The sequence below is a fragment of the Apodemus sylvaticus genome, chromosome 4, assembly GCF_947179515.1.
Source record: "Apodemus sylvaticus chromosome 4, mApoSyl1.1, whole genome shotgun sequence".
NCBI classification, from domain to species: domain Eukaryota; kingdom Metazoa; phylum Chordata; class Mammalia; order Rodentia; family Muridae; genus Apodemus; species Apodemus sylvaticus.
The window spans coordinates 156,583,781-156,597,665 of NC_067475.1; the positions used below are offsets into that span (position 1 = coordinate 156,583,781).

General features: G+C 41.5%; 1 protein-coding gene across 5 annotated transcripts in view; it reads right to left on the bottom strand.

Moving 5' to 3' along the window:
* The window catches only part of Lrrcc1 (leucine rich repeat and coiled-coil centrosomal protein 1), a 39,901-nt gene extending 34,612 nt beyond the window's left edge, over positions 1-5,289 (bottom strand). For 4 of the 5 annotated variants that reach the window (XM_052180818.1, XM_052180817.1, XM_052180816.1 and 1 more), the window contains exons 1-4: positions 5,078-5,289; positions 2,719-2,924; positions 2,389-2,454; positions 1,400-1,567 (exon numbers count right to left, since the gene is read on the bottom strand). In XM_052180818.1, the coding sequence (XP_052036778.1) occupies positions 1,400-1,567; positions 2,389-2,454; positions 2,719-2,924; positions 5,078-5,166 (529 nt within the window). In that variant the 5' untranslated portion in view covers positions 5,167-5,289. The remainder of the gene's footprint in view (positions 1-1,399; positions 1,568-2,388; positions 2,455-2,718; positions 2,925-5,077) is intronic. The other variant, XM_052180820.1, reaches the window with a different exon arrangement.
* Positions 5,290-13,885: the final 8,596 nt, after the last annotated feature.

A 13,885-nucleotide genomic window follows, 5' to 3' on the forward strand; every position in this document is an offset into this window, starting at 1 on the left:
ATGAAATATCTCACTTTTTCTTATTTACACACCACCAATATTAGGATATGCAATATATCATGTATTGAAGAAAATATATTCTCTTTTCTTAAGAACAATTAAATGAGAAATCTGTCAAGTTAATATTACAATGGTACGCAATCAAAGATCCAGACTCTTTGGAAGATGTACTCACTAACCCCTCAACCAATTCCTTCCATTTTTAATGTGTGTGAAGTCTTGTTATCAGGAGTTACTGTGTGATCTTCTAGATGTCATATATATGAATATATAGGAATACTATATTTACAAATATATGAAATATAATGGGTGGTGTCACTTTTTACATAAATAATACTTGCTTTTGTTTCTCTTAGTATAGCTGGGGATAAAGGGCCATTAGTGGATAGAAATACTCTTTCTCTTTTCATGGTGACATAAAATTACAGTACTAGAATATAACTGTGGTGATTTGGATAAAGATAAAATTCCCACGAGCCACCACATACATGTTCATAGGGATTGGCATTGTTAAGAGGTGTGGTCTGTGGGCTTTGTTGGAAGAAGTGTGTCACTAGGAGCTGGGCTCTACCCTGTGTGGCTCAGTCTCTTCCTGCTGCTGTGGATCCAGATGTGGAACTCTCAGCTACTTCTCCTGCACCATGTCTGCCTGTGAGCCACCATTCTTTCTGCTATGAGTATAATGGACTGAACCTCTGAACTGTGAGCCAGCCCCAGCTAAATGCAGTCCCTTGATCCTTGGCTATATGAAGAGAAAGGGAAGCAAAGAAATGTTGCCATGGTCATGGTATCTCTTCACAGCAGTAAAACCCCAAGCAAGACAAAACCATAGTCATAAAAATTTGAAATATTCACTATCAAATATATAAACTATCTAAGTAACACCACCGATCTATTTACCCTGCTGCGGATGCAGCTCACATAGTAGAATGTTTGCCCTGGTGCATGATACCTAGCTTCAATTCCCATGGTACCTTGGGTTCAATTCAGAGCACTACTTAATTGGGCATAGAGGCACACGACTATGATCCCAGCACTCGAGACGAGGGAGGTTCATGCTTATCCTGTACTATACATCAAATCTGAACCCAACCTAGGCCATAAGCGATACTGTCTCAGGGAAGGAGGGAAGGAAGGAAGGAGGGAAGGAGGGAAGGAAGGAAGGAAGGAGGAAGGAAGAAAGGAAGGAAGCGGGAGGGAATCCTATATACTTTAAACATAGAAGCAATTTAGTGTTTTTTGATAAATTCTTTATAATTATGTTTTCCTAAACACATACACACACACATGTATGTATGTGTATATACATGGAAAGCTAGAGTAAAATGAAGGGGTCATAACTTCAGGAAATAAATGTTTCCACATTTAAGTATTAGAAATGTATTTAACAGTTTCATACCTGGTATAAGACAGACAGGATTACCTTCTCCATCTTTCTCTAAAATAAGATTGGTTAGGAAGTGCAATCCTACTGTACACTGAAGTAAGTGATGGATGCTATCTATATAATTACTATGTAGATCAATATATCTAAGTTTATATTTTAGTCCATGAAGGGGCATCAACCCTGCAACAAGAAAAAAATGTTTTAAGGCAAAGAAACAGCATATGAGGGTAATTAATGAAATTTTGTTACTTCTAACAAGTAATTCTAAAAATTGTAAATCCGTTATATTACTTTAATAAAAAAACAGGTAATAATTTCAAAATCTTCTTAGACATGTAGAACACATGAAAAACTAATGTTAACTTTTAAGATACAAGTCCCTGGAATTATTCATATCTATACTGTACAATGTATTAGTCACTAGTTGGCATTTATATTTAAATTAATATTTAATTAAATATCTAGTACCACATCAACTTTAAGTCAATAGTCACATCTGGCTACTGGTTTCCATCACATCTGACATTTTACTGGAGCTGCCCCTTTCTATGTGAGTACAGTGTGTAATCACTGAAGATTAAGCAGAGCCCTCCTAAAGTAGGTTTTCTGTTAATGATCATACTTGTCTTCATTTATATGTTTTACTTAGGTATTATTTTGGCAGCAACAAAAGTTTTGTTTTGGAATTTTTTTTTTTTCCCGATACAGGGTTTCTCTGTGTAGCCCTGGCTGTCCTGGAACTCACTTTGTATACCAGGCTGGCCTCGAACTTAGAAATCCGCCCGTCTCTGCCTCCCAAGTGCTGGGATTAAAGGCGTGCACCACCACCACCACCACCACCACCACCACCACCACCCAACAAAAGTTTTAATAGAAGTATATCACTTAGATAAAAAACATTGGTCAAAACATCATTATTCTTTGAAGTTTTCCAACAGTGAACTAAATCCTCATAGCCTGCAAAGCTTCCGCATTACAGAAATACAAACGAATCTACTTACCACTAAGATCACTTATATGATTATAAGACAAATTCAGTCTTGTCAGATTAACCAGTGCTTCAAGTCCTAAAAGGAGGGAGGGGAGTAACACAGTCTTTATAAGGTTTAAATAAACAAACAGCATTGCTTCACACTGATAGTGAATCAACTGCAATTTTTGGAGTTATTTGACTATTTGAAAAATATTTTTATGGAAAAAAACTACATAGTTTTAGCGTCAATTTTCAAAAGTTCATGATTCTATTAATTCTACTCATTGAAAGAAAATACAGACATAATTTTATTTTTCATTTTTTTCTAAGAAAATACTACATGTAATTGTTTACAAACCTTCCACTCTTGTGATCAAATTGCAGGACAAGTTTAACGTGCATAGCTTTGTCAGTGTGTTCAGGCCTTCAATTTGACTTATTTGATTAGACGACAGATCTAAATGTCGTAGGTTCCAAATGTGGTCAATGGATGAGATCTTGGAGATGTTATTACAATGCAAATTGATGGCATGAAGGGATGAATCTAAAGATAACTCCGATATACTATAAGAAAATGTTGCAAAAACATATTTAAAAAGCATAAGCAAACAGTTACAATTAATGAAGTAAAATGACTATAATGAATATTTGTTCTACTCTAGAAAAAAATAATCTGTCCTAGACCCTCTTCCTTTCCTTCCGGACTTGTGTCCTCTTTGGTTGGATTGTTTTCATAATCAAGACCAATGAGTGCTGCCCAAAAATCCTTGGAAGTGCAGCCTTCTACAAGAGTATGGTAGACTTATCGAGGGGAACATTCTTAGAGAAAACTGACCCTCTCCTGGTAGCTAAAAATGAGCAACTGCAAGCTTTAAAGCTATTTTCTTAATTTTCAAACTCTTAAGCAGTTGGTGTATGGTTATAACAATTAAAGAGACCAAGAGTGACCTCACATGAATCCAGATCTTATGCATGAGTTTAAAACTTTATTTTCTTTACTGTCGATGGTAACTAGTTAGTCCAAAATGTGGTTTCTTAAAAAAAAAAAAAAAAAAAAAAAAAAAAAAGCCTACTAATGATGGCTCTTCCCAGTGGAAAAGCTCAGGTCTTCTCTAACTGCAAGTTGGAATGCATTTCCTCTAAATAGAAATCATCCCTTTACCCTCTCAATTAGCACTTATAAATTGAACTTGCCGAGTAGAATGTTATTTCCACGCACAACGTCAAGGGCATCTGCGGTAGATTTCTGTGCTGGCTAGTATAAAGTTTCAGGAAACCTACTAGCTGCCAGCAAGGATACATCTGCAAACCTCAAAACACCAATTTCTAAAGGTGTCTGAAGTATTTGCCGGTTATCTAGCTTCTATCATTTACAGAAATATTTAGGGACAGATTTTGTGCTATTACTGAATACTCTTAGTAGCAATATGTTTTCTGACATATGAGAAATCAATACTGTTGAATTTAATTGCTCACTAGTTGCACTGTCAAATTATATAATGTACCTTAAATATAAATTCTCAGATTCATTGCTTACTAAAACAAAACGACCTTGCATAATTGCTGTGATTAGTAATAACGCATATAACATTCACATAGACACCATCCTCAGAGTGATAGCTATTATTAAATATAAATGTAAGCATTCTTTTGAAAAGTCTCTTCGTTGGCAAACCTTAGATCAAGACAAAGCTGTTTTTCTTCTATTATAAATACCATGGTTCGGATGGAGTAGTGCAGACACATCAGCAAAGACACAGAGACTGTTGTAATGGAAATGCCTGGATCTCCGAAATAGCTAGCTGCCCAGTGAAACTCAAGAAAGGGTTGCGGTTGAACTGGTAAACCAGGCTCACAGGGTAGGGAAAATCGAGGGGCCAGAAAAAACAAACACTGAAGGGTCTGGGCAACACAAAACAGGGTGAGTAAGAGTTACATCTGGTACCTTCAACATGTTTATGGAGATGTTTCAGATTGTGTCTTATGCAACAGAACTTAAAAACAGGATGAGAACTGAGGCAGGAGGTGTAAGCAGGGACTAGAGAAGGCTTGGTGTACTGCGGGGCCCGGGATGTGATGCGAGCCCTAGGGCCACTTCTCAGGCTCAGGAAAAGAGGCCAGGGAGAGCAACAGCGAAAGTGGGGCTGAGAAGAGGGGAGGGGCGAAGCCTGGGCGTGGCAGGCGGGTAGGAAAGAAGGGCGGGCTGCGCTGTGTGGGGAGAGAAGGGAACCCCAGGGTCTGCGGAGAGGGGCCTGGTGGGATTCGAGGCTTGGCAGGGACGAAGCCAGGACAGTGCAGGGAGGAGGAAGAGGAGCCCCGGGCCGTGCTGGGAGGACCGCGTGGAGGAACTACGAGCCGTGCTGGGAGGACAGGGAGGAATCCCGGGCCAAGCTGGGAGGACGGAGAGGAATCCCGGGCCAAGCTGGGGGACAGGGAGGAGCCCCGGGCCGTGCTGGGAGGACGGAGAGGAATCCCGGGCTAAGCTGGGGGACAGGGAGGAGCTCCGAGCCTTGCTGGGAGGACGGAGAGGAATCCCGGGCCAAGCTGGGGGACAGAGAGGAGCCCCGGGCCGTACTGGGAGGACGGAGAGGAATCCCGGGCCAAGCTGGGGGACCGGGAGGAGCCCCGGGCCGTGCTGGGTGCAGAGGGAGGACCCCGCTCCCCCAGCTCCTCCCGAAGCCAGCCAACCCGAGGTCCAAGCGGGCGGCGGCAGCTACCTGTGCAGGCCTTTGTCCATGAAACACACATCGCCGCAGCTGCTGTCGCCATCCTCCGGTTCGATTTCGGTACACACCGCCGCCTCCATGGTACCCGCGACGGGGAGTGGGTGTTAACCGGCGCCCAGCGCTGGGTCCAGCTTGCTCACGCCTCCAAGTGCGGGAGCGGGGCGTGAGCAAGGGGCGGGGCGAGGACTCTAACCGCCCGCCGCACTTTCCCGCCCTGCGCGGCCGCAAAGCAGGACGGCCGCCCTCCAGCGGGCTGGGCTTTTACTGCACCCGCCTTTAAAGCAGGTCTGTCTGTCGGTCTGTCTGTCTGGACTGGGCCTACCCTAGGTCCGTGCATATGGACGTTATTTATAGCCTACTGCCATATGAAGGCGTTTTCCCAGATAGTTTGGTTGGTTTTGTACTTCCTGACTTGATCTCGGTTCCCTTTTGGTCACTGAACTCCTGTTAGGCCATTAAGTATTTGTGCAGTGCCTTTATGTATGATGGTCTCCCTGTGAGGACAAAAAAATGTTCAGCTTTTTACTGAGTTCGCTCAAGAGACACTCCGTGCCTCTGCAAAAGCGGACACTCCAAAGATACTTCACCGGGCTGTTCCAAGATAGAGTTGGCAATTCAATGATTTTTTCCATTGAGGATTAAAAAAAAAAAAAAAAATTAGTAGGTGATGACAGTCATGAAATAAATTGAACCCCTTTCCCTCCCAACTCATGGACTGATCACCTTATTTCCACATTTCTTCAGAAAAACCTCACAACATGGTAGGAGATGTTTAGACTATGTTGAAAAGATACTCTAATGAAGCCAAAGCGTCTGTATACCTTTGTTAGTGCACACGTGTAGGAAAATTTCCTGATGCTTTAGATTTTTTATACAGTGGGGACAACCTATTTCCAGCCTCAAGGATGTGTAGCCACACAAAGGCATTGCAAAGATAAGGAGACAGCCAACAAAAGGCAGCCTTCCCGGCTACCACATACACATAACTTGTTGGGGACAGCATACCATGACAGGGGTTGCTAGCAGTAGGCCAGAAGGGAGACATTTCAGTAGCCCTCTGCAGCTCTTTGTAAAAAAAAAAAAAACCAGTTGTTCCCATTTCTCCTAACCTTAGCCCTAAACAATGGCTGTATAGATTTCATTTGTGTGTGACTGCTTCTCAGTTGGCCTTGATGCACATAATTATTCTATTATTTCTGACTTTCCTACTTCTTTCTCTTTCTGCTCTGGTGAATTCTGTGAAATTAAATGTTCCTTGGTTCTTAAACAATTAATAATTGACGCATAGGGGCAGGATACAGCTGCATGCTATATGTTCTCATCTTAGAAACAATGCAATAAGTGCATAGTGGTATTTCTAGATTAATGCTTAACTTGCAAAGAAAGTGAAGAAATTATTAGAAAATGAATTAGAACCAATATTGGGACTGCAAGAAAGGAAAAAAAAAACTATTGAAGTTATGAAATATGTTTTACACTACATTTAAGAGTAGTTTCTGGAGTGAAAAAGAGAAGAGAAGAGAGAGAGAGAGAGAGAGAGAGAGCAAGAGAGAGAGAGAGAGAGCAAGAGAGAGAGAGAAGGGTAATTTTGAGCCTTGAAAATTTGCCTGTCAATTTGTACCCAAAAAGTAGTCAGAGTCTGTTTATTATGCGCCTTCCAGATGTCCCTGCTTCAGCTGAGAACTTCTGATCCTGTGTTGAGGCTAGACCCAGACAACAGCTCCTTTTGAGACTGTTTAAGTTCCTGTGATTGATCTCATGGCAGATTATTCCTTAAAATATTTTGTTAGTTTTAAAACAAGTTTTGATGCTATGGAGATGGCAAAGTGGTTGAGAATATTTACCATGGAAGCAATTGAATCCGAATTAAGAACCCAGAACACATAAAAATTGAGTCATGGTTAGGCATGGCTGTAACCGCAGCACTATCTGAGACAGAGGAGTCTCTAGGAAAATGATGACTACTAACCCAGCTCGAGGGAGAGATACTTTCTCAAGGACACGGTTCAAACAGTGGTGGAGTGGGACACCCAAAGTCCTCCTCTGATCTCAGGATCATACTTGTGAACATATCTACATATGGCTATGCATATACCACACACATGCATCAAGCTCATATTTGTATAAACACGCATACGGACACACAGAGAAAGAAACTTTTAGTAAGGCTTTATATTGACAGCTGAGGTAAAGTTCTGCAGAAGATTGGCAGACTGTGACGAGCAGGAAAGAACACTACTTCAGCTGCTTGTAAGACTTTGCCTCACTCAGCCCCGCTTACATAACTGAAAGGGCCAGTGATACATTTGAAATGGCAATGACCTCGTGTGGCTGGGGAAGCAGATAGGCTAACAGCAGAGCTTCACCCCTATTTCCCTTCCCAGTCTCATTCCCAGCTCTGAACCCTGCTGTAGGATTTTCCCTGTCCAATTATATTAGCGCAAAGGAGGTCTGTGATTGGACATGGAAAAGGAGGGTGAAGCTAAGAGTGGCAGAGTGAGGGGGTGTGCCAGAGGGTAAGAAGGAAGAGCCAAGCCGGCTTCAGGTGTGTACCTGCATGGCATTTACCAGCCACAAATACACAAGTTTTCACAAGGTTAGAAATGTTGGGATAAAGCTTTTATCATTATCAATGGGCTCTTAAATTACTGTATTGGCATCTTATAAACTGTGGTTTTATTGCATGCCGGGGAATCCTTTGGGTATATGCCCAGGAGAGGTATAGCAGGGTCCTCCGGAAGTGTCATGTCCAGTTTTCTGAGGAACCGCCAGACTGATTTCCAAAGTGGTTGTACCATCTCACAGCCCCACTAGCAGTGGAGGAGTGTTCCTCTTTCTCCACATCCTCGCCAACACCTGCTGTCTCCTGAGTTTTTGACCTTAGCCATTCTGACTGGTGTGAGGTGAAATCTCAGGGTTGTTTTGATCTGCATTTCCCTAATGACTAATGATGTTGAGCACTTCTTAAGGTGCCTCTCGGCCATCCGAATTTCTTCAGAAGAAAATTCTTTGTTTAGATCTGTACCCCATTTTTAATAGGGTTATTTGGTTCCCTGGGGTCTAACTTCTTGAGTTCTTTGTATATATTGGATATTAGCCTTCTATCGGATGTAGGGTTGGTGAATATCCTTTCCCAATTTGATGGTTGCCATTTTGTCCTTTTAACAGTGTCCTTTGCCTTACAGAAACTTTGTAAGTTTGAGACACATGCTCCATTATGTTTATAGTAGCCTTATTTATAATAGCCAGAAGCTGGACAGAACCCAGATGCCCCTCAAAGGAGGAATGGATACAGAAAATGTGGTATATTTACACAATGGAATACTATTCAGCAATTAGAAACAATGAATTCACAAAATTTTAAGGCAAATGGTTTGATCTGGAAAATATCATCCTAAGTGAGGTAACCCAGTCACAAAAGAATACACATGGAATGCAATCTCTGCTAAGTGGATATTAATTAGCCCAGAAGCCCTGAATACCCAAGGCACAAATCACATAACAAATGACTCCCATGAAGAAGTATGGAGAAGTTCCTGATCCTGGAAAGGATTGATCTAGCATTGGAGCAGAATATAAGGACAGAGAAAAAAAAGGAGGGAGGTGATTGGAGAATGGATGGAGAGAAGAAGGTTTATGGGACATATGGGGAGGGGGGATCCGGGAAAGGGGAAATCATTTGGAAAGTAAACAAAGAATATAGAAAATAAAAATATTAAAAAATAAAAATAAAAAAATAAATTGTGATTTTATTGATACACAAATCTGATTGGTTAATTAAGCCTTAAGAGTGTTGATTCTTCCAGGTAACTTGGTGTTGAGGTGGCAGATCATGGTGTGTAGGGCATTGTGTGGAATCAAGAGGTATTCAGGACCCCCGCCTGGGAGATGGCCAGCAGGGGCTAGAGAGTTGGCAGGCTGGCAGGGCAGCCTGAGAGCTGGGGTCACATGAGCCAGACCCTGCCTGCTGGGACGCAGTGTTGTGGCCCACCAGTGTCAGTACTAGGGAGGGACTGTGGCCCAGCAGGGCATGGGAGTTGGCAGGTTGTTTTTAATATTTCCTTATTTCCCATTCCTCACACAGATTCAGTGAAACACACAGATCTTCCCTTCCAAATTTGCTTCCATCTACTCCTAGCTTTATGTGAGTCATCAGCTCCAGCAGGCATTCCCTGGGACCCACAGGACACCCCAACAGGTAAGCAGGTAGCCTAATTGCAGTTTGTCACTGTTCCTTACTCTTTCCCAACCCCCCTGCATCTCACCCATAAATCAGATGTGGCCTCCTCCTTCTCCCTGTTCCTGTCTCCGGCAGATCACTTAGACTGTCCCTACAAACTTTCTCCCTACTCATGCTATTCCAGGCCCAAAGACCAGCAGGCATTCCTGACTTCATTGATTCCTAGGGTTAATGGGCGAGAAAAGATGTGTTAAGGAGATAAATGTAGAGAACAAGTGAGCATATCTATTCTAACATCTGACAAAACAGACTTCAAAAATGTAAAAAGAGATTAGGGATATCATTTATCATTTAAACAAGGAACAATACACCAACAGGCTATTATGTTTCTCACATATATGTATCAAATAAAAATCACTTAAAAAATAATACTGCATGGAAAAAAATCACAGATTAGTGATTTTTCAGAGTGAAAATCCCAACAGAGTGAGGGTAAGTGACTGCCAATCTACCCTACTATCACCATTGGGCCAGTCATGTGATCAAATATTAAACACTCATTTACAAAGTTAACTGACAGCAAAATGCACCTAAGATTCATCTGTAGAAAACTGTATCTAAACTGAAAAGAATTAACATTTTTTTGTCCAAATCCTATAAACTTTATCCTAAAGTGACTGTTTATTAGGACACAGAACAAGTTTCTTTTTCATATTTATTCACTTTACATCCTGATCACAGATTTCCTTCATCCCAGTCCCAACCTCATACCATCTCCCCAGAGACATCTTTTCTCCCCAGAAAAAGGAAGCCTCCTACCCCCATGGGTACCAATGCACCCTAGCACATCAAGTCACAGTGGGCCTAAGTACATCCTCTCCTACTGAGGCAGACAAGGTAGCCCAGCTTGAAGAAATAGATTCAAAGTCAGCAAACAGAGTCAGAGATAGCCCTCATTCTAATTATTATAGGATCCACGGGAAACTAAGCTGTACATTACCACTATTGTGTAGGGGAGTTAGGTGCAGCCCATGCGTGTTCTTTGGTTAGTAGTTTAAACTCTGTGAGCCCCATGGGTTCAGATTAGTTGACTCTGTAGGCCGTCTTGTGGTATCTTTGAACCCTCAGGCTCTTCCAATCCTTCTCCACACTTTTCCACAAATCTCTCCAAGCACCATCTAATATTTGGCTATGGGTCTCTGCTTCTGTTTCCATTAGCTGCTGGAGGAAGCCACTTAGAAGATAGTAATGCTAGGCTCTGGGTTGTAAGCATTGTATAGTATCATTAATAGTGTCAGGGGTTTGCTTTCTCCCATGTTGTGGGTTTCAAGTTGGACCAGTCATTTGTTGGCCATTCCCACAATTGATGCTCTGTATTTATCCCAGCTCATCTTGTAGGCAGGACAAGTTTTGGGTTGAAGGTTTTGTGGGTGGGTTGGGGTCTCCCTCTTTCTACTTGAAGTCCTACCTAGTTACAGGAGGTGGTCACTTCAAGGTTCATATACCCTGATATTAGGAATTTTAGCTGGGGTCACCACCATAGACTTCCAGGAAGCACCCTCTCCATTCCATGTCCTCAACTTGTGGCAGAGATGCTCCCTCCACAGATTTCAAATCTCTCTCCCAGTCCCCTCTACCCCTACCCTTCCCATACCTGATCCCCACTCAGATTCCCCTCCCCACTCTTCTTTCCATCAGTTCCCTCCACTTCCACGGTCTCTCTTATTTCCACTTTTAAGTGATATTCAAGCATCCTCTCTTGGGTCATCTTTGTTATTTAGCTTCTCTGGGTCTGTGAATTGTAGCATGATTATCCTGTACTTTATGGCTAATATCCATTTATAGTAACAATAAAACCAGGAGCTGGATCTTTGAGAAAGTCAGCAAGATAGAAAATCCTTTAGCCAGACTAACCAGAGGGTGTAGAGAGAGTATCCAAATTAACAAAATCAGAAATGAAAAGTGAGATAGAACAACAGAAACTGAGGCAATTAAAAAAAATCATCAGATCCTACTACAAGAGCCTAAAAATCTGGATGAAATGGACAACTTCCTAAACAGATACCAAATCAGGATCAGACAGACTACCTAAAAGGTCCCATAACAAACCCCTAAAGAAACAGAAGTGGTCATTGACAGTCTCTCAACCCCCCCCCCCAAAAAAAAGCACAAGACCAGCAAGACCAGATGGTTTTAGTGCAGAATTTTAGTGCAGATGGTTCAATATACCATCCCTGTATAAAAATCCATCAATGCAGTCCACTACATAAACAAACTCAAAGATAAAAAACCCACACGGTCATTTCATTAGATGCTGAAAAAGCATTTGACAAAATTCAGCATCCTTTCATGTTAAAAGTCTGGGAATTCAAGGCCCATACCTAAACATAGTTAAGACAATATACAGCAAAGCAGTAGCCAACATCAAACTAAATGGAGAGAAACTTGAAGCAATCCTTCTAAAATCAGAGTCTAGACAAAGCTGCTATCTCTCTCCGTATTTATTCAATATAGTACCTGAAATTCTAGCTAGAGCAATTAGACAACAAAAGGAGGTCAAAGGGATACAAATTGGAAAGAAAGAAGTTAAATTATCACTATTTGCAGATGATACGATAGTATACTTAAGTGACCCAAAAAACTCCACCAGGGAACTTCTACAGCTGATAAACTTCAGCAAAGTATCCCAACATAAAACTAACTAAAGCAAATCAGTAGACTTCCTATACTCAAAGGAAAAACAGGCTGAGAAAGAAATAAGGGAAATGATACCCTTCACAATAGCCACAAACAATATAAAGTATCTTGGTGTGACTCTAACCAAACAAGTGAAAGATCTATATGACAAGAACTTCAAGTCTCTGAAGAAAGAAATTGAAGAAGACCTCAGAAGATGGAAAGATCTTCCATGCTCGTGGATTGACAGGATTAATAAAGTTAAAATGGATATCTTGCCAAAAGCAATATACAGATTCAATGAAATTCCCATCAAAATCCCAACTCAATTCTTCATAGAGTTAGAGAGAGCAATTCTCAAATTCATCTAGAATAACAAAAAACCCAGGCTAGCTAAAACTATTCTCAACAGTAAAAGAACTTCTGGGGTAATCAGTATCCCGGACCTCAAGCAGTAATACAGAACAACAGTGTTAAAAACTGCATGGTACTGGTACAATGACAGGCAAGTGGACCAATGGAATAGGGTTGAAGACCCAGAAATGAACCCAGACACCTAAGGTCACTTGATCTTTGACAAAGGAGATAAAACCATCCAGTGGAAAAAAAAGATAGCCTTTTCAAAAAGTGGTGCTAGCTCAAATGGCAGCTAGCATGTAGAAGAATGCAAATCGACCTTATCTCCTTGTACTAAGCTCAAGTCCAAGTGGATCAAGGACCTCCACATAAAACCAGACACACTGAAACTAATAGACAATAAACTGGGGACAAGCCTTGAGCACACGGACACAGGGGAAATTTTCCTGAACAGAACACCAATAGCTTATGCTCTAAGATCAAGAATTGTCAAATGGGACCTCAAAAAATTACAATGTTTCTGTAAGGTAAAGGACACTGTCAATAGGTCAAAACAGCAACCAAAAAAATTTGGAAAAGATCTTTACCAACCCTACATCCAACAGAGGCTAATATCCAATATACACAAAGAACTCAAGAAGTTAGACCCCAGAAATCCAAAAAACCCTATTAAAAATGGGGTACAGAGCTAAACAAAAAATTTTCACCTGAAGAACTTCGGATGGCTGAGAAGCATCTTAAAAAATGTTCAGCATCATTAGTCATTACGGAAATGCAAAACAACCTGAGACCACCTTACACCAGTGCAAAACACCTTACACCAGTCAGAATGGCCAAGATCAAAAACTCAGGAGAAAACAGGTGCTGGCAAGGATGTGGAGAAAGAGGAACACTCCTTCACTGCTGGTGGGGTTGCAAATTGGTACAACCACTCTGGAAATCAGTCTGGCGGTTCCTCAGAAAACTGGGCACATCACTTCCTTAGGATCCTGCCATACCACTCCTGGGCATATACCCAGAGGATTCCCCAGCATGTAATAAGGATACATGCTCCACTATGTGCATAGCAGCCCTATTTATAATAGCGAGAAGCTGGAAAGAACCCAGGTGTCCCTCAATGGACGAATGAATACAAAAAATGTTGTATATATACACAATGGAGTACTATTCAGTCATTAGAAAAAATGAATTCATGAAAGTCTTAGACAAATGGATGGAGCTGGAGAACATCATACTAAGTGAGGTAACCCAGTCTCAAAAGATCAGTCATGGTATGTACTCACTAATAAGTGTATATTAGCCTAGAAAATTGGAATACCCAAGTCATAATCCACATATCAAATGATGTCCAAGAAGAACGGAGGAGTGGCCCCTGGTTCTGGAAAGGCTCAGTACAGCAGTATAGGGCAATACCAGAACAGAGAAGTGGGAAGGGATGGGGGAACAGGGGGAGGGAAGAGGGCTTATGGGACTTTTGGGGAGTGAGGAGCCAGGAAAGGGGAAATCATTTGAAATGTAAATAACAAATATATCGAATAAGAAATAAATAAATAAAAACAAAAAACAAAGAACTCAAGAAGTTAGAC